This window comes from Hypanus sabinus, chromosome 21 (genome assembly GCF_030144855.1).
Source record: "Hypanus sabinus isolate sHypSab1 chromosome 21, sHypSab1.hap1, whole genome shotgun sequence".
NCBI lineage: Eukaryota > Metazoa > Chordata > Chondrichthyes > Myliobatiformes > Dasyatidae > Hypanus > Hypanus sabinus.
In genome coordinates this window covers 52,844,490-52,866,808 of record NC_082726.1, presented here as the reverse complement: position 1 = coordinate 52,866,808, position 22,319 = coordinate 52,844,490, and the positions used below count along the sequence as shown (strand labels likewise).

Here is a 22,319-nt window from a genome sequence, read left to right as displayed (position 1 = left end):
AAACAGCATTCCGACATAAGTATCCTTTGTTTCCAGGTGTTTCAGGACCAGGTGAATGAGAGATGCTGTCAGTAAGCATATTGATGAGTGTCCAATGTGGCAGAAATGGAATATTTTAGATATGCCATTATCAGCTGTACCAAGGCATTTCATAATGATTGGCATCAGTGCCACTGAGTATAGAGAGTGCTGATGAACACTACAGTAAACTCCCTGAGCAGGTATTGCAGACTGCATTTAATTGTAAGATGTTCAGTTGGCCCAGAAAATAGTGATTGCTACCTACAGATGAGTTTGTGCACCATCCTTTGTTAATGAATACACAGATTCCACCTCATTTGGATTTCCCTGACAAGGTGCTTCTGTCAGTGTGGAACAGTGTTGTCCCAATGAGTTGAAACTTTGAATCCGGTATGTTGTTGTTTAACCATGTTTCAGTGAAAACCAGAATGCAGCAGTTTCTCATCTCTTTCTGTGGGTTCATTCTCAGTCCCTGTGAGCCCATTTAATTTTCTAGTGAGCGGAAAGGTGACGGAACCACCAGCCTGGACAGGTTAGCTTTTAGCCTTGCTAGCGTCCCAGCTGTTTTGCCATGTTACTGCTTCCTCTTGCACAACCTCTGCCTACCGCTTCCTTCACTAAACCTCTTAGGCCAGGTCGCCGTTCCTCAGCCATTGAGCACCGCTATTAACTCTGCAGTAGGTGGATTAAATGTATTTTGACTAAGAGTTCAGTGGTGTATTTGCAGAGCTTTGGATGACTGAGATCCTTGACTGGAGAATTTGAAACATTATCTAACATTATCTAAAAATTTAAAGCTAGTGCCATTATTAGTAGCTGGAATAGCCAGTGTGTCTCTGCATGCAGCCATCTTCTTGACAACATTTTGTGTGCAGATCTTCACTGATGCTATTGTGTTCTTTGTATTTACTGTGAATGCCCTCAAGAAAATGAATCTCATGGTGACATATATGCACTTTGGTAATAAATTTACTTTGAACTTTGAACCAAACCCTATTTATAAATGTAGAAACATACCTCAAATAGTTTGATCTTCCTGGTCAGTTAAACCAGCCGTAAAGGGCAGCTTTAATCCCAGCATTATCAGACACTTGAATGGACTTCTCAAATGCTCGGAGATGAACTCTTGATCTCCCAGCCCACCTCACTGTGGCCCTTGAATTTTTATTTCTCTGCTTGCATTGCACTTTCTCTGTCACTGCAACACTATAATCTGCATTCCTCAATGTACTTTTGTATTGCAATGATCTGTCTGGATGGAAGGCAAACCAAAACCTTTTCGATGTTTTGTGGTAACAATATAAAGCAACACCAATAGAATCTTGCGGGTTGCCCCAGAACATCTCGAGGTTAACACAGATGACACTTTTCACTGTGTGTTTTGATGCACATGTGATCAAAAAAATCAATCTGAACATAGCACTAAATCTTAAAACCTGTCAAATATCTACCAGGCAATGAACATTTACAATATTTATATTTTATTAACTGGATATTTTAAAAACATTTATGCTAAAGTGTTTTTAGTTGTTTCCTTCCTTTTTTCTCTTTCTCACTTTCTATTTCACTTTCTTAACCAATCTAATACAAATAAGTAAAACAGAGAGCTTGCCGCAAGACAAGGCTGAAAATTGAAATTTTGCTTCTTCACTTGTCTAAAATTATTTATGAAATACAATAAATCATGTAGAGCTTCTGATTCCAATTTGGCTAAATGTTCATGGTAACATCGGACTGACAGAGATAAAGAGCTTGGATTGAATAGGCTTATAATCACTCGACTTTAGAATGAGAGGGGGTTTCATTGAACTCTACAAAAACGTCACAGAAATGGACATTATGGATACAGGACGGATGTTCCAACAGTTACAAAATCCAGAATCATGGAGTCATGGTTAGAGGATAATGGGTAAGTCAAGAGGAAAGATTTCTTCCTTCAGAGAGAGGTGGACCTGTGGAATTCTTGAACACAAAACAGTTGATGTCATTAAATATATCCAGAACCAGTTAGATATTTTTCTCAAGGCTAGTAGGATTAATGTTTATGCAGAGGAAGCTGGAACAAATTACTGAATTTGGATGAGCAACTTTATGGTTTATTGCTATTTTTGCTTCCTGTCTCTACTGCATGTTCCAGTGTTTCATCAGCTGCAGTAACATGTCAATTTGATAGATGGCCATAAAAGGGTCAAGGTATTTTTGTAAAGACACTGACAACAAAAAAGTATCAAACATACTCCCCAAGTCAGAGTCTGGCTGGGAACCCAATCTGTGTCTAGAATAGTTCATTGAACAGTTATGGAGCCAAGACCAATTACACAAGGTAAGCCCTCTTCTTTGTTTGCTGTACCACATTAGACCACAGAGTCAAACAGCACAGGAAGAAGATCCTTCAATCCAACTGGTCCACCCCAACAAGATTACTATTGAAACTTGTCCAATTTGGCTCCATATGTCTCGAGACATTTCAAATCCGTGTCCATGTCAAAGTACCTTTAAAGTGTTCCTAATGTACAGTATCTGCCTCAACCCTTTCACTGGCAACTTTTTCCATTCACTGACCAGTCTCTGAGTGAAAAGGTTTCGCCTCGGGTCCCTAGTCAATATCTCTCCTCTCACTTTAAACCCTTGCCCTCTAGTTCTTGATTCCCCAGTTCCGGGAAAATATAGATGGCATACTAAGCAACTGCAAGAATTTGTTCTCCTTACCAAACTAATAATCTTTCATTTCTCTTTGCCTCCTTAAGTCTTGAACAAATGAGTACAGTGTAATTAACAATAATTTTTAAAAGCAGAAAATGCTGTGAAAACTTGGCAGGTGAGGCAGTATCTGCGGAAAGAGAAATGGTCGATGTTTTAGGTTGGTGACTCAGTTTGTCAGAATGCCAGATGTTTCCCTTTCTACAGATGCTGCCTGACCTGCTGAGTTTTTTCAGTATTTTTCATCTTTGATTCATAATTCCAGCATCTGCTTTATTTTTTAATTTTGATTAGCAATAATGTTTCCTTTCTCAATCCAATGCATTACTTATAAATCAAAGCTCCATCCTAGAGCCATTGGGAATCTCTCTAATTGTAAGTCTAAGTTAAAATATTTCATACCATATTGCAGTGGAGTGCTCTGCTACCATTCTGTAAAGCATAAGGCAGATTTCTATTTCAAAGTTTATCTATCAGGTACAGATAGAATTAGGTTACTTATACACTATTTTATTTATAGTTTTTTTATTTAGTCACAGCACAGTAAAAGGCCCTTCCAGCTCAACAAGCCCAGACTGTCCAATTATACCCATATGACCAATTCATTTTATAACCCATACAACTGAGGAATGTAGGAGAAACTCACACAGTCACAGCGAGCACGTACAAACTCCTTATAGGCAGCAGCGGGAATTGAACCTGGTTCGCGGGCACTGTAGGCTCACGAGCATGTTTGGTGACATTGCCAAATCACTACGTTTTCTCAGCGATCATTGAAGTTTTAGCAATCGTCAGCTGTGAAATTGACTTCGAAGCCTAAAAATCTATGAGTTCTTCTCAAACGAGGACAGTTTTCACAGGAATGGGACCTTCCATCCACGATGCTATGCCAAATTAAGTAAGTGAAAGACACCTAATGCCTTCTGCCAGAAGATGGTCCATATCCCTCCATTCTCTGCACACTCATGTGCTTTTCTAAGATCCCTTAAATGCTGCTATCATACCAGCCTCCACCACCATCTTGCCCTGTACATCTTCTTTGAACTTACCCCCTTTCACCTTAATGTAGATGCCTTTCAGTATTTGACATTTTGACAACACTGGGGAAAAATAACAGCTGTCTTACCTTGTCTATGCCTGTCATAATTTTATAAACTATCTGGTTGTCCTCAGCCTCTGTCACTCCAAAGAAAACATGCAGAACAAAGCATTTTGCTGTATCTTGGGACATGTGACCATCTTATTTTAACATATTTAAACAGGTGGCAGGGTGGAGATATGTCTCCACCAAAGGAGGTGTAAGGTGCTCTTTCCCGCTGCTAGCCTGCAGGTCACCCTTGGGCAAGGTGTAGCACCTGTTTACCCCCTGATCAGTGCCATGTGAAGCCATGGGAGCAGGTGGTGGATGGTCATATGAGCAGCTGGTGCATATCACAAGTCTTGGTTATGTGACCACTGACACCAGACAAACTGTCTCTGAAGAATGAACAAGGAACTAGTGCTTCAATCTCTGAAAAGTATTGAAAGCGGCTGGGGTCACCCATCTTGTAAAGGCATAGCCCAGAAGAAGGCAATGGCAAACCACCTCTGTAGAACAACTTGCCAAAAACAGTCATGGTCATTGGACTATGATCACCTATGTCATACAACATGGCACATAATGATGATGATGACGACAATGATATTTTACTGATTTTATTTAGAGATACAGAGCAGAACAGGCTTTTCCAGCCTAACAAGCCTCACCTCCCAAAAGTCCACCTATTCAATGCTACCCTAATCACAGGGCGATTTATAATGACCAATTAACCTACTAACCGGTATGTCTTTGGTCTGAGGGAGGAAACTGGAGCAGCTGGAAGAAACTCACAGACTCACAGGGAGAACATACAAACTCCACCAGTTTACTTTGTCCAACATTCCCTTTACAGTACAAGCTCTTCAACGCTGGTCAGCCTCTTCTGCACCCTCTCCCTGGACACCATGTCCTTTCTGTAATGGGCTGATCAGATTGAATGCAATAGGCGCTCCTATTTGTGGCTCCTGGTCCAGTTTCACTTGCCTCAGTGCTGAAGAGACTCTGACACCTGTGAACTTTCTTTCAGGGATACTGCATTCTCAATATCATTTGCTTACTACTTAAAATTATTATTTTCACGATTTGTCCTCTTTTGCACATTGGATATTTGCCAGATTTTGTTATATGTAGTTTCTCGTGGATGCTATTGTCTTTCTTTGTTTTCCTGTGGTTGCCGGCAAGAAATTAATCTCAAGATTGTTTATTAAATAAATACTTTGTATATATTGATAATAAATTGACTTTGAACTTTAGGTGGCAAACCGAATCTCCTCAAACTCCTAATGCAGTATCGTCATTGTCTTGCCTTCTTTATAGCTGCATCGATATTTTGGGACCAGGTTAGGTCCTCAGAGATATTGAACTGGCAAGTGAAGGAAAAAGGGACGATGATGTTTACTGTGATGGAAGGTAAGAACAGTGTTTGGATGTATTCAACAAAATACTCACAGCTCTCCAGGTATGACTCTAACAGGACTTTATATAGTTCTAGCACAACCTCTCTTCCTTGAATTCTTCTTCTCTTCAGAGGTTAGCATTCAATTAACACTTTTAATTCTACACCTGCCTATAATCAAGGTACATGAGCCCTTAACTCACTTTGGACCTTAACTGCTATGAGGAGATTTGGTTTGTCATCTAAAACACTCGAAAACTTTTACAGATGTACCATGGAGAGCATTCTAACTGGCTGTATCGCCATCTGGTATCGGTGAGGTGGGGCGGGGGGGGGGGGGGGGGGGAGGGTTGCATGGTACTGCTCCACAGGTAAGTTGCAGAAATTTGTGCTATTAGTCATCTCAATCATGGGTGCCTCAGGAAAGCGACGTCCATCGTTAAGGATCCCCACCACCCAGGACACGTCCACTTCTCATTGCTACAGTCAGGAAAGAGATACAGAAGCCCGAGGACACACACTCAGTGATTCAGAAACAGCTTCTTCCCCTCTGCCATCCAATTCCTAAATGGACAGTGAACCCGTGAACACTACCTCACTACTTTTTAAAAATCTCTGTTTTGATACTACTTATTTTAACTTAACCATTTAATAAACAGTACATATAAATGATTACAATGATTCAGTTTATCATGTATTGCTTTCTGCTGCTGCCCCAAAGTTAACAAATTTCATGACAAATGCTGTTGATACTAAACCTGATACTGTTTCTAACGTTTCTTGGAAAGTAGACTCTCATTGTTCAATAAGACAACCTCATACCTCCAGTCATAAAATCAACAAGTTATTCTTTTGCTCAATTAGTCTGTTTATTAATAACTTTAAATTGGGATTTCCATCAGAGCCACATGCCATGTTGTCTGTTTTATCAGTGATCCCACCACCTGAGTTAATATTATCAGTGAATCCGTGCAAAATGTCCTTACAGAACCCCTGCCAAATGATCAACCCACCCATTATCCTTGCACTCACTTTCTCTGAAGTTCAAAGTTCAAAGTAAATTTATTATCAAAGGACCTGCAGTACTGTGTGAAAGTTCTAGACACATGTATATATGTATATGTCTAGGGTGCCTAATATTACTGAGCAACACACCTAAAAATGCTGGAGGAACTCAGCAGTCCAGACAGCATCTATGGAAATGAATACACAGCTGACGTTTCAGACCAAGATCATTTTTCAGGATGGGAAAGGAGGGGGGAAGATGCCAGAATAAACAGATGGCGGAGGGTAAGGAGAAGGACAAGCTGGAACGTGATAGGTTAGGCCAGGTGGGTGGGACAGGTCAACGGCTAGAGAGAAGGAATCTGATTGGAGAGGAGAGTGGACCATAGGAGAAATGTAAGAAGGAAAGATACCATGGGTAGGTGATAGGCAGGTGAGGAGAAGATGTAAGAGACCAGAGTGGGGAATAGAAAAAGAGGGTGGGGGGGGGGGGGGGAAGGAAAAATAAATTGCCAGAAGGAGTAATCAAGGTTCATGCCATCAGGGGGAAGGTATCTAGATGGAATGAGGTGCTGTTCCTCCACCTTGACAGTGGCCACCTGGTGGCAAAAGAGGCGATGGACCGATATGTTGTAACGGGAATGGAGAAAGAGGTTAAAATTGTCGGCCATCAGGAGATTATGTGGGTTCTGTATTGTACTCCATAGATGCTTCCAGACCTGCTAGGCTCCTCCAGTGTTCTGCATGTGTTACTGTGGCTCATGACTAAATCTAATAAGGATTGTCCATTTTTTTTTTGCATAAATATCAAGGCAGCGCGACTTCTTATTGCTTCAAAAAGGAAGTACATTTTGGAAACTACTGTTTAACTAGAGCATGAGCATTTCTGAGTGCCTAAAGCTTTGTCCAATTAAAAGACATCATTCTCTTCAGAGGTTTATTACTTTTTCATGCAGCGTATTGCAGCATAATTCCAGGTTCTGTGCAACCCGCACACTGCACAGCATAATCCTTTTAATTAAGGCCCCCAGTGCAAATGAAATAATACCATTTAACAGATCATTCCCCATCAAGCACAGCCCATCAGTACTGCTTTATGTATTTGGGGAATCAATTAGAGCCAACAAAAATGTCTTCTTTAACTGATATCAAGAGGCTTCTTACGACGTGCATCTGCTGTGGCAAAACCAAGCCTGTGTTCAGTTACAAATTGTGTATGGGACTGATATGGTGGGGTTCATATTGTTTGCACAACTCATTTGTGCCTACAAATATTGGGGAAAATGATTTATCAATGAGAAAACTGAAATCATTTGACTAAACAGTTGAGAAGGTAATTTACAAAATATGATGGTAAGGCAGTGAGGTGGACATTTACATGGTAAGGCGCCTTTTGGGTCATCCAATTGCAGTTAAAGGATTTTTAAAATTTAATATGTATGTGCAAACAGCATAAAATAGATAAGATATTTACAAACATTGTTCCATGCTCATTCAATTGCTGATTACAGATGTGGGGCGATAAGGTACTATCCAGTACCAGCGTTCAGGCCCCTTACCCCAAGGCTAGACCACAGACAGACTAGGTACTGATTTATCAGTGTAGACACTCAGATTTTACACAGTAATGTAGCAGTTAGTGTAACAGTTTACAGCGCCAGTAATTCGCGGCACTGTCTGTAAGGAGTTTGCGTGTTCTCCCCGTGACCACAAGAGCTTCCACACACGTTCCAAAGACATACGACTAGCGTTTGTAAGTTGTGGGCATGCTGTGCTGGCACCGGGATCCTGGCAACACTTGTGGGCAGACACCAGCATGATCCTCAGACTGTGTTGGTCATTGAGGCAAAAGTAACACACTTCACTGAATGTTTCGATGCTTCGATATACATGTGACAGACAAAGCTAATCTTTAGAAGATGGAATTTAATCTGGGTAACTGTGCAGATTGGGAGTTCAGATGTAAGTGAACAGAGTACAGCTAAAGGCAGGACTCATAACAGCCATGATAAACACGGGCATCTTGGAATCCATTAAGTAGACAGAGGGGTAAAGAAGGTTATGGCACACTTCCTTTCATTGGAAGGGGTATTGAGTACAAGAGTAAAGAAGAAATGTTGCAGCCAAACAAAGCCCTGGTTAGGTCACACTCGAAGTACTGTGTGCAGTTCTGGTCACCCCATTACAGAAAGTGTAAAGAGGCTTTGGAAATGATACAGAAGAGGTTGACCAGGATGCTGCCTGGATTACAGGGAATTAGCTAGAAGAGTTTGATTCAACTTGGATTGTTTTCTCAGCAGTGTTGGAGGCTGAGAGGAAACCTGACAGAAGTTGATAGAATTATGAGGGACATAGATAGGGTCAAACCTTTCCCAGGGTCAAAATGACAATTACTGGAGGACATGAATTTCAGATGGAGGACAGTTTAAAGGAGGTGCATGGGGCAAATTTTTACTTTACACAGAGTGGTAGCTGTCAGAAATATATTTCCAGGGATTGTGGTAGAAGGAGATGTGATAATAAACAGAAGACATAGGAGCAGCATTAAGCCATTCAGCCCATTGGATCTGCTCCGCCATTCCAAAATGGCTGATTCATTATCCCTCTCAACCCTGTTTTCCTGCCTTTTCACCAACACCTTTGATGCACTTGCTAATCAAGGACTTATCAACCTCAACTTTAAATATACCCAATGAATTGTCCTCTACAGTTGTCTGTACAAATAAATTCCATAGATCCACCACCCTCCAGCTAAAGAAATTCCTCCTCATCTCTGTTTTAAAGGGACATCCCTTTACATGATATTTAAAATACTATTCAGAAACACGTATGAACATCTAGTGAACTTAAGGATATGGATCACATACAGGCAAAAGAGATTTAGTTTAATTTGCATTTATGGTCAGCATGGACATTGTGGGCTGAAGGGCTGCCCTGTACTGTCGTGTTGTATGGTTGTAATTTCCTTTGGAACTAAAACCCAAAACTTCATCTTTTCTCATTCACATACAGTATATTTACTGGTTTTTATTTGTTGAAGTACTCCAGCTCATATTTAATAACAGAATTCCATCTGCCTTTTATTTCAAGACTCTTTTGGTCCTTATTAAGCTTCCTGTTGTGGTATTGGCTGAAAATTTGTACACTGCTGTTAAATCAGTCATGCTCTTAATGAACAGAAGTGGTCTCCAAATTGGGCAACTATAGACAAAATTTACAATAACAAATTTCAGTGAAAAAAAATCCTCAACTTTGCGTTTCTTTTTGTCTTTCCAGTTTATAGATGCAACGTATAATTGACAGCTTAATTTATTATATTTTATATTTTCTAAGTATCCAGTAGGCAAGGATTTTGGCAAAATTGCGCAGACTTTTGGATTGGTATGTGGTCAGAAAGGTATTAGTAAGACACGGGACAAACATTGGAATTGGGACTTGCCTACTATCGGAAAGCTGGCTGGTGGTGCAGTGGGATCCACACCAGACTTCAGGGCAAGTGGTCCCAGGTTCGAAACCAGCTGGTTCCTTGCATGCTTTCCATCTGTGCTGGGATGAGAGTTCAGCAACTCAGCCTCATTAAAAAAAAGACAAATGCTAAAGAAGTGGCAAGGTTGCTGCCCAATGTTGCCACAATGCTTGGAGAGGGACAACGTATATACTTGTCAGCATGGATGGACTGGGCCGAAGGGCCAGTCTTTTGTGTAGAAAAACTCTACGGCTCTACATCTGAGAGTTCACATGTACCTGATCCACTACTTCACATTTAGAGTATTTAATTCAGCTGGAGCAAAGGTTTTGGGATGTCAGATTCTATTTCCCCTCTTGTCACGTGGAACATTTTTTAAAAATCTTTCCATTCATACTGTCCTCTGCTTGCAGTTTCTCTCCCACACTCACTCCATCTCTGCAGGTGCGGGATATCATTCAGGGTTTACCATGTTGTCCATTACTCAAGTGGCAGCCAAGACTACATCAGCAAGCTATTCACCCACAAACAGATGGTGCACCCCTGTTCTCGCCTAGCAACCACTAGCACAGGAGTTGGCACGGATTTCAAACAGTGATCAAAATAAGGAATCCTGGCCAACTTCCCTGGACTAAACAGTGGGAATTCTGAGACCAATTTTTAATGTTCTACCATTAAGATGAGCTAACTGAGCAGAAATTCAAACAGTCTGTACTTTGGATTTTGCTTGTTTCAGCAGCTTACAACTAGAACTAGCCAAGATCTTGGACAGTTTATTTTTGTTGATTAAGAAAATCCAAGCCTCCTAATGATCATAAACAGGGTGAAAAAGCACTCTTAAAAGTCATCCAAGCATGACACTCTCTGGGACTTTAATCCTGTTGAGGGCTAAAAGAGTGGGGCCTTGGAATGATCAATGGTATTTGGTTAAAAAAGATGGCCATTTGGTAATCACATACCAAAATGAAACTAACTATTCTGCGTGGGCAAGTGCTATAATCAAAGGAAAACAAAGTTACTTTGGAATCTCATCCTTTCTTTGAGAATATCTTTTCTTTGAGAATTCAGATGACAAAAAAATTCACGTTGATTGGACAAGCATCACTGGTGCTGTTGTTTGTGATATAGGCCATGATGGCGTAGTGGTTAGCACAACACTATTACGGCTCAGGATGCAGCAACTTGGAGTCATTTCCGATGCTGTTTGTAAGTCCTTCCTGTGAGAACGTGGGTTTCCTCTGGGTGCTCCAGTTTCCTCCCATACTCTAAACATGTGCCGGGTAGTAGGTTAATTGGTCAATGTAAATTAGGTTATGGCTAAATAAGTGGGTTGCTGGGGGGTTGTGGCTCATTGGACTGGAAGTGCCCGTTCTGCAATGTGTCTCTAAAGAAAATAAAATCGGTGGTAAGATCAGGATTCAATTCCCGCCACTGTCTGCCAGGAGTTTGTACGTTCTCCCCATGACTGCATGGGTTTCCTCCAGGTGATCTGGTTTCCTCTCACAGTCCAAAGACCTACCGGTTAGGATAAGTAAGTTGTGGATGTGTTGCCTTTATGGCATTTGCTTAGTTTATAATATTTTCACTTTAGTAATTCGTTTGTTAGCATTTTCTAGTTAAAGTTAAGATTGTTTAAAGTAAATTCGTTGCCTGTGATACATCGCGGCATGCGATGATGTCACACCTGGTTTCGCTGCGTCTTGTGGGAAAATACCAGTTTGGAGAAACGGGAAGGAGGGGGCTCACATGTGCAGGATCAGCGCAAGAAAAGTTTTCTTTCTACGCACTAGAAACATCAGTGAAGCAACGCCGTAAGTTCATGAGATAATCGATGTGTTGAATTAAAAATGTTAACGCTGATTCTGTTAAAAGTAATGACAGTTGTTAAGGTTTATGTTTTCGTTAGTTAAAGAGTTGCGGATAGTTTGTGCTGAAGTGTATTTAAAGCAGTCAATGGAGTAGGTAGATTCTGATTGTATGCTGCACTTTAATGTAATGTAGTTGTTGTAGTTTTACTTTTGCAAGTATTTACGATGTAAATGTGATATCAAGAAGGAAACAAATACTGTATACATTTTATATTGTTTTATCAACAATTTTCACCATACATTAATGTGGAAGAGTGAACAGTAAACAGTTAATCTTACTGCGATCCTGTTTTCATTGACCACGGTTTACCTCGGTGTTTAGTTCAGCGTTCTCTTACACCTGAGCGAGAACACTACAGTGGACATGCTATGTTAGTGGCAGGAGCATGGCAACAGCATGTCCACCAGCACAATGTGTATCGGTAGTTAATACAAGTAATGCTTTTCACCCTATGTTTCGATGTTTTGACGTACATTTGACAAGTAAAACTAATATTTACCTTCATAACTTATGAAGCAGATGCTCTGATTAAGTTGCATTATACCATAAATGCTTCCTGTCAACAACTTTAAAATTCAACTTTTCAAACTCATTATTTTACCTCCTGCTTTAAAACATATACCAAAGTCCAACTGTAATTTTGGCACCTTTTATATATTTCAAGCAAGATCAAAATATGAAGTTTATTACTAAAAGCAATGTGCTAGATGCATTTCTGATCTATGGTTGCGCGACATTCTATAAATATTATATCACATACTGTAAAGGTTGTCAGTCATATATGTCTTTCTGACAGTTCTAAATGAACCATGCTGAATGACTGCTGAGTAACTTCCTTAAGTTACTCCTATCATTTATATGATTAATAACCAGTGCATTATGAATACATGTGCCTGATAGTTAAGAAACATAAAACCAATAAGTGTCAGCATTTTTAAGGTATTTCTAGTGCAATTCAGTAAAAGACATTTCACTAAAGGTAGTAACTATACCAAATTTCTTAGGAACAAGTACAACTAACCTGTATCTTTGATAGTCATTTTCATCATTGTCCAAGCTAACAAGTTCATTAGGACAGGCTTCATTCCCTAGGAGGCTGAGGTACTTAAGTAAAGGGACCACTTCAGCTAAATGATCCAAAAGACTGTCTAATTCACTGATGTGTCAAAGGTTATGGTTAAGGATTCAATCACGTTAATGAAAAAGCATTTGTACAGAAGCAGTCATAAGTAAAAAATAATTTACATCAGAAACTGACAATCAAATTTAGTGCTGCACTCACGACTTGTCAAAGTTATTGTTGAAGGGGCAATTCACAGCTAACATGTGTCAGAATTTTGGCATATATTGAAAGAATCTGCCTCTTTTTAGTTCACTTTCTTTCAAAGGTGGTTCAGTGTGAAACATTTAAAACATTGACAAAATGATGGATGTTGTGTGGCCAAATGGTAAGCAATTGTTGAAACTGAAACTTTTCCAACAAGGAAACAAACAGCTACTTCACACTACATCCATCAGGAATATATTCAACCAATTGTGAAACAAGTCTACAGTGGCAAACAATAACAGCCATTTTACCCCAGGAATGTAAAAGTTGGATTAATATGTTAGCACAGTCAGAATTATGTCCCCAGTCAATTTTAAGACATAGTGTTTCCGCACTATCACTCTAAAATCTTGATTTAAAAACTTGCCAATACTCATACTCTCTTTGTAGATATCATAGCAGCTGGTACAAAAAAAACCCACACATGCAGTTAAATACTATTTATCGTCTTGAAGAAGGCTGCACTAAAAGTGTTTGGTTAACATGAATATATCCTAAAACTTTATCTGTCTCAATTTTAAAATTATTCATTGGATGCTGCACTTGGGTAGTTTAGGTCATCATTAGAAAATGTATTTATCTCGCTTTGATTAATAGTGCATTGCAATGAGCAGCATTTATATCCACCCATGTCTGTTTTTGACTATTTTCCTTGTTTAACATTTTCCAAGGGCCTGATTTTATCGCAGTCAATAATTATTCCAGCAGAGGGCCCCCTTCCATCCAAGACGAACCCGTCCCCATCTTCTTTCAAGATCAGATTTTCTTCCCCCCCCCCATCTCCCATTCCCTCTGCAAAAACACCCCCCCCCCCACCCAACCACCCTTAATGCTTTCAAGACAATTTCAAACAGGATTTGGATTGGTGAAATAAAGTGCTGTGATATAAACTAACTTCTGGTCTTCCCCTCACTGAAGGGAGCAGAGTCGTGCATGAACAAAATTTCAAGTGATTTCCTTCGAATGAGATGCCACATAATTTACAACACTGCTGTGCAAAGGATATTTGGTTCTTGTTGATCATCAGAGTATGAAGGTGTGGTAACCTAGGCAACTGTAGGTCACTTCTGAGAAGATTGTTGTCCAGGATTAGTTCTTCCAGGCAGACAAATTCTTCTAGCCCTTCTAGTGACCTGCAACAATAAGGGAACAGGAAAAATGATATGCTACTAAATCAGGAAGGCCATTATCCACGGAAATAAATATTTCAGCCTTCCCTTTCACAAGCTGGAAAGTTTAGGTTTGGGCCTGACAGGCCAGTGAATGACAAGAATTAGTGGCACAGGGAAGACTAGCACAGGCTCACATTTTTCACACTTTGGCAGAATGAAGGATGGGGGTCACTTAGTGAGTAGCCAGGATCTAAAACAAAAGACTTCAGAGATGGGGCCTAGAGGATGAATTTGTCAATGTCTTGTGCCTTGAGGCACCCAGTCTCTCCTGACCCAAACCTTCATTCCCAAGATAAATAACTCTGTCACAGTTCACCTTCATTCCCTGAACACAAATTTCAGTTGTCATCCATCATTCAGTCCAAATATCATATTCTTGCGCGGCTAATGAATGTGGGTGTATCATCACTCTCAGATGTGACCACTGTGCAGTCTGAAGGGATGAAGGAATAAAATTAAATGTGATATTTATCATACGGGGCATGAGCTTCCCACAGTGAGCATATATAAAAAAATTCAGCTGCCAACTGACCCTACTCTCCCTCGTAAACCCTGTATTACTTCTCTGCACCTGGAAACCTATCGGGGTACTAATAAACAAGTAACTGTGGTCCGGTGTACTCCACAATGTAAATTGCTGTTTTTGAATGGTATGTAAATAGAAAATTCTCATCATGGATCGTAACTGGCTAACAGGGAAAACACACACACACACACACACACACACACACACACACACACACACACACACACACACACACACACACACACACATCTAAGTGCTTCAGGGGAAGCATAAAGCAAAATGACAGGGCATGAAGAGGGACAAAGAACCTGGAACACTAGAGGGAGTTGCCCATTGAAACAGCCAGCCTCGCTACTAAAGCCTGGTTTAGTTTCTCAAACAGGCAGAGAGAATTCTGCACAAATCCCCTTACACCTGTCTGATTTTGATAATTTTGCCATGTAATGTTATTAACTGCTCAGTTAAAAAGGGGCTCCACTACACAAGGACTTGCTTATTAACTGTTGTTTTCTTGTCATCAGCACAATGTGCATTATAGTGATTTAATCAGTGAAATTTACAACTGCAAGGGGATGGTTGCGGGGAGGTGGAGGGGGGAAGGGGGATCGAGGGAGTGAGGAGGAAGGGAAAGAGGGTGTTGAAAAGTGTTTTTTATTTAAATGCCTCCTGCTTCTTCCTTGATGCTATATTTTACACTTTCCCACCCCGTGCTTGAAACAAATAGCAAATTAAATAGTAATGACTGGTAGTTGTTTTTGCACAGTTTTGTTTAAAGCTGATGAAGGATGTTATGATGCCTACTGTGTTTTTCTACTCACACAGCTCTAATGACCTGAAAGCTGCCTATTATCTCACCCACAGGTACCATCTCCTTCAGCTCACTGCAGGGCTCGAACACGCTCCCAGAGGAACCCCAGCACAGCCCAGAGATTTACATCGCAATTTCCAAAGTCACATCAAGATGACAAAACATCAAAATGCATTTCATTCTGCCCGACTCAAACGGAAAGAACTTTAAGTTTCCACTGTAATTAACCCTATCCTCGTTAAGATAATTATGATCAAGCTCTCTGTCATAGCTAATATTCCAGAATCATTGCCCATGGCTCACACTTCACCCTCATTATCTTACAAAAATGTTGCACAAAAACATGCAGTGGCAACTGGCTCCCCTGCTGAGAACCAAGGCAGCTTTCTTTTGAAGGGAGTTGGGGAGGAGTGGGGGTGGTGTTGGTGGTGGGGGCTGTGTTTTAAGGATAGGTCTACAACACCAGTGTGAAAAAGCAATGTTTAGATTCAAACAAAGCAGCACAGACTAGGGAGTGACAGGCAAATTGACATGCTGTTCAGAGGGCAAATGATAAATGTTTGATGAATTGGCAAATACTGAGGGAGTGATGGGCTTCATATGTGCATAATGGACTAGCTGCCTTTCAGTTCTGATTGCCTGCCAAGATAAGAGACCGTAATGAATGAGCGAACAGAACCCTGCTATAAAAAAAGTGGGATTCAACTGGTTTTAATAAACTTAATAAAAGTGCAAAAGCAAAGAGACCGGCAGTTGAAATGAGATGTGAGAAACGAGCGAGATTAGATCAACTTTAAAATCTTGCTGGAGCAAAGTTGCAGGAGGAGAAGGAAGTAGGAATAAAAAAAACAAAGTTCTGTCACCGAGGCTGCGAGACAGAGTGCCTCCGGTGCACTGGGTGAATTATAGACTGCCTCTCAAGATTCACAGCCCTCCGTGGTAGGAGGTTAATATTCTCACATGTCATTAGGTCTGCTGGCTCCTCTGATGGCTCATTGAATCAGGCAGCAAATTATTTCCTCATGCTGGAGAGGACACCACACTTCAAAGGGAAGGGGCGCGGGTCAGGCTGGCTCTGCAGTTTGATTAATGACTCAGGATCAGCAGAGGTTGCCTGTAGGTATGAATGTGACTGAGTCTTTTGACAAGGCTGACTTTAGAGCATGGCTTGACCCAGGCTCTCTCCAACTTTGTTTGCAACATTGCTTTCGACCAACCTGATGGGGACTGTCAGTTAAGTTTTTCACCTTTTACACCATGCTTACCAAGGATGGGAGTCATTGCCGCACAGCTTGGCAACCGTATTTTTTTAAATTGTAATTTCCTTACTAAGCTAGTCTTTATTTTAGTGATTTGACTCAAAACTGTGGATGTACTCCATTTCATAAATTATAGCTGGTTTCCTTGAATATAACAACATAACTATTGACAGCTTGTTTGAATGTAGAAATAACACACTGAATTATCACTAAGCAACTGTCACTTCTATTCCCTCTGATCAATCACATTTGATGGATGTCATTGATGCAACTGTGTTAAGCAACTCCCTGCATCCAACCACATCAAAGCACTCTAACTCGCCAACAGCTGACCCATTCCCCTGCCCCCCACATACCCCAGAGATAAGAATTTTAAACGAACCAAGCAGAAATTCAGAAGATAGCCTTTAAAGCCAAGTCAAAGACAAAATGTTTTTCCTATCACCAACTGTATGCACACTCCTTCAGGCAAGAAACAGTCTCAATATTTGAACACAGAGTCGAAACAAAATGGCCGATTATATAATTGTGAGTAGGTTGGGGGCCTCAATAGCAAATAAGGGATTAAAGTCTCTGCCACCTGTGTTGTCAGTCTCATGGGCACCATTATCACCACGCTATTCAATTTTTTAGCTAACAGATTAAAATGCTTGTTCTACAGTCTTTGATCTTTCATTCAATGATCATCTGAAGTCTCCAATAATTTCTGCAGAAGTAATTAGTACAGGCTGAGTACCCCTTATCTGAAATGCTTGGGGCCTGAAGTGTTTCAAATTTCGGATTTTTTCAGATACTTGGAATGAGATAGTTTGGGATTGCTGTCATTTCTGACCCTGAATTTATGTGCTACTGGGAAGTAGACTTCATCTGATGCAGCCATTCTGGATGTTAGATTTTCATCAGCGACAACCTTGGCAAACTCATCAATGAATTTCTTTATCACCACAAATCTTTATAAATTTAACACCATGACTTTTCTTAAATTTCTTCAACCAGATTGCCAAGTCTTCACAATTATCTTCAGTTTTCAGTTCATGATAGATCTTTGCTTGTTTCATAATCAGCGTACTGTTAAGAGGCATATGTTTGCTCTGATGCTGATGAATCCTCTCTATCAATATACAACCAAGATCTTCATTTTTCCCTTTATGCTATGTTTTCTATTTTTCAATACTCTCTGTTCATTAGATATGTGAGGTCACTTCTCAGAACCACCTGTGGTGCACAGAGACATGGACATCACCTGGGAGCCTCCCCAGCGCCTTGTGGAATTTTCTATTTGGACTTTGCGTCAGAGCTCAAAATCTTTTGGATTTCAGAGGTTTTCAGATTTTGGATCGGGGTACTCGGCTTGTACTTGTGAAAAGTTTTCAGCAGCCGCCGCAGTATTTTCCCCATCCAGGGAAATCACTTATATAAGAACCTTCCATCTTCAAAATGTACACATGACCAGCTCGCTTCATAAACAAATCCATGTAGATCATGTATATTATTATTGCAAAGACAAAGGAAATCAATTGGGTTTCTTTATAATCTATCTGACCCCAGGGTGGTAAAGTTCTGGTAAGGATTTAAATTCAAGAATATTTAATGTCATTTCCAGTACACAAGTGTAAAGGAGAACAACATAAATTGTTACTCTGGATCTGATGCAGCACAAAAACATACAATAAAGAACACAATAATATCAATAAATATAAAGGTATATAATGTTTATGTACATAGATTGGTTATGTGTCCTTATAATGACCAAGGCATAGGAATGTCTGTCATAAGGTGACTGATGGGAAATGACAAAATAGTGGTGGGGTGGTTAGTGGATCGAGGTGTTGATCAGCTATATTGCTTGGGGAAAGTAACTGTTTATGTGTCTGGTGGTGTTGTGAATGCCATGTAGCCTCTCCCTGATGGGAGTGAGACTAATAGTCCATGAGCAGGGTGGGTGAGATACTTCATGATGTTACTGGCCCTTTTCCAGGGCCTTTCTGTATATATGTCCTTGATGGTCGGTAGGTTGGTGCCAGTGATGCGTCAAGCAGTTTTGACTATTCCCTATAGAGTTCTTCTGTCCACCACAGTGCATTATATAATCTCTGAATGACTGGGCATTTAATTCAGAATTTGAACTAAGTTTTCATAAGCCTTAGAGAAACCATCAATTTGTACCCATTGCCATTTGTTATAATAACATTTAAAATTGGTTGTATATTTTAAATTATTTAGTTGACATCTCACTCATGAGTATTCCAGTACACATAAGCTATAAATACTTCCACATTTAACAATTTTTGTTTGAGCTGCTGAGTGAATAATATGAAGATGGTTATTTATTGTTGCTTATTGCATTACTTTCCTTTTATTTCTTAAAGTATATCAAGAGCAATGATTATACACGTAAGTAAATTCACATCACTAAACTTATGAAACTGGTAAATCAAACACGGCATACGTATTGGGCAGCAAACCACCACCGTGTATTTAAAATGAACACTTCCATACTTTTCCCTTTATATTCAAACTAAAAGTTTCATAAATTCAACAACAAATTAGTTTTGCGAGTACAACAAAAACTTCAGTTATCATGTTTTTATCACAATGTGTTTTGTACCAATTATTTCATTATCCTTTACACTTGTGTACTGGAAATAACATTAAACAATAATGATTCTTGAGTCTTGAAAAGCACGGAACTTTATTTCTAGAATTAAGATATTTGGTATCAGAATCTGAATCAGGTTTAATAGCACTGAAATATGTCATAAAATATGTTGCTTTGCAGCAACATTATACTTCAAAGAACACAATGAAAACACTGCTTATAATATAAATGACTAATTTTGAGTGTTGCAAGTTTCACACATTTCTGAAATTTACATTCTGACATGAATAAATTTTATGGGACATGATTATCTCAGGCTAGGCCATCATTTTTGTAGGGGAAGGTTGAAAAGGTAAGGATTTCATTCTCTAGAAAGTAGGAGAATGAGTGGAGATTTGATAGAGGTGTGCAAAATGATGAGGGGCATAGATAGGGTTAGAGTGAGCAGGCAGTTTCCTGTGAGATTGGGTGAGACTAAAAGTAGAGGTCATGCGGTTAGGGTGATAGATGAAATGTTTAAAGGGAACATGAGGGGAACATTTTAACTCAGAGGGTGGTAAGAGCGTGGAAAAGCTGCCAATGGAAGTGGTGGAAGCAGGTTTGATTTCAACATTTAAGATAAAATTGGACAGGCACATAGATGGGAGGGGTACGGAGGGCTACTGTCCGGGTTCAGGTCAAATAATAGTTTGGCATGGACAAGATGGGACAAAGGGTCTTCTTCTGTACCATAGTTTTCTATGACTCTATTTATTTCCCAACCCTAAGGGACCTTGAGATGATGATGGTGAACCATCATCACAAACCACTCCGTTGCCTTATGGTGAAGAGAGTCTCCTGGAACAATTAGTGAGCAATTTTGGGGACAAGGAATAGTTATTTATTTCTGTGTCAGGATAAAATGAGACTTGGAGGGAATGTGCAGTTGGTGATGATCCAAATTTCCTGCTGTCACTGCACTTTTGATGGTGCATTTTATGAGTTTGACAGGTACTATTAGAGTCACCCAAGGAAGTATCTGTAAATCACTAAGTGTGTTTTAGGAACAGCTTCTTCCCCTCCGCCATTAGATTTCTGAATGGACAGTGCACCAACCCATGAACACTACCTCACTACTTTTCCTCTTTTTGCAATACTTATTTTTTATATATATTTCTTCTTGTAATTTATATTATTTTTATGCATTGCACTGCACTGCTGCCACAAAACAACATTTCATGACATATGTCAGTGATATTAAACCTGATTCTGATTCCATTGAGAAATGTAATGATGGTGGGGAGAATCAAAGTTTAGGCTGGTGTATTACGTACTGATGAAGTGAACTGACTTGCTCTGGTGTAATGCTTCTTGATATTGATGGTCCAATGCTTATTTTGCCAAGTGAAGAACATTCTATAACAGACTTGAATGGGACACATTTTTCACAAACAGCACCACTGACTAGATATGTTTCAAATATTCTTCCTTCTTAGCATACAAAGTACTAATACAACCTTTTGCCTTCATGAGATTTATTTGTATTATTTACTGAAAAATAACAAGTTTAACATGTTATATCTGGGATTCACAGATATTTCCACATACATTTAAGACATGAGGAAATTAACAAAATATGCCCTTATAAATCATTGTATTAACAATAAGTTTATGAGGTTCCACAATTGATTATCCTCCCTCTTTGAATAATAAAGATCAGAAAGTTCCCATAATTGATACTTTATCTGTGCTAAGTTATCCAATATCAAATGATGGAAGTCAAATAACTAAACCTGGGCCTCTGTACCTCTCTCTGCAACTGGATTGCCGACCTCCTCATTGGCAGGTCAGGATCATTGTGAGAAGGTAATAACATCCATGCTGACTTTCAACATAGTGCACCTCAAAGATGTGTGCTTGGCCCACTGTTCCACTCTCTCTACACTTTTTACTAGTGTGGCTATGTAGCTTAAACAGTGTTTATTAATTTGCTGATGACACCACTGTTGTTGGTGGAATCTCAAGTGGTGATGAAGAAGCTTCTAGGAGTTAGTTAGATTGTCAGGCTGAGTGGAGTTGCAACAACAACCTCGCACTCAGTGTCAGCAAGACAAAGAAAATGATTTTGGACTTCAGGAAGGGGAGGTTGGGAGAACACACACCAGTCCTCATTGAGTGGTCAACAGTGGAAAGGGTGGGCAGCTTTAAGTTCCTGGGTGTCAACATCTCAGAGGGTCGATTCAGGGTCCAGTACAAAGTGATCATGCCAGTGGCTTAACTTCATTAGGACTTTGAGGAGATTTGGTACATTACCAAAGACTCTTGCACATTTATATAGATGTATGTTGAACAACATTCTGACTGGTTCCATCACAGCCTGATAGCCTAATGCACAGGGTCACGAGAGGCTGCAGAGGGATGTTGACTCAGCCAGCTCCAGAAACGGCATAATCCTCCCCACCATCAGTATCATCTTCACGAGGTGGTGCTTTAAGAAGGTGGCATCCATCACTGCAGGCCCTTGCCATCCGAGACATACCCTCTTCTTGTTACTACCATTGCAGGGCTAGAAGAACTATACTCACTAATTTAGGAACAGCTTCTTCCCCTCCACCATCAGTCTTATGAGTGGTCCTTGAACACTATCCCTTATTCCTACTTTTTTGCACATTTAATTTTATAATTACAGATTTTTATGCACAGCAATGTTGCCAGAAAACAAAAATATCACATCATATAAGAACAAAACTCATATCATATCATCTTCCAGTCAAGATGGCACCTGCGTGAGATGTTCCCATGGTCAACAACTTCTGGGCAAACCATGAAACCATATACTTCACTTCTTTTATGTCTTTTGCATTTGTTTTCATCTCAGAAACAGAATCAGAATCAAGTTTACTACCACCGGCATGTCATGTGAAATTTGTTAACTTAGCAGCAGCAGTTCAATGCAATACATGATCTAGCAGAGAAAAAATTTAAAAATGTAGAATAATAATAATAAAAAAGTAAATCAATTATGTATATTGAATAGATTAAAGATAAAGTGCAAAAACAGAAATACTACATATTTAAAAAAACGTGAGGTAGTGTCCAAAGATTCGACGTCCA

The 22,319-nt window shown here is 39.8% G+C and overlaps 1 protein-coding gene across 4 annotated transcripts in view; it reads right to left on the bottom strand.

Annotated features, from left to right (window-relative positions):
* Window positions 1-22,319, bottom strand: part of lrmda (leucine rich melanocyte differentiation associated) — a 1,063,446-nt gene that overhangs the window by 371,882 nt on the left and 669,245 nt on the right. For all 4 annotated transcript variants that reach the window (XM_059946545.1, XM_059946548.1, XM_059946546.1 and 1 more), the window contains 2 exons: window positions 13,869-13,995; window positions 12,557-12,696 (listed from right to left, as the gene is read on the bottom strand). In XM_059946545.1, the coding sequence (XP_059802528.1) occupies window positions 12,557-12,696; window positions 13,869-13,995 (267 nt within the window). The remainder of the gene's footprint in view (window positions 1-12,556; window positions 12,697-13,868; window positions 13,996-22,319) is intronic.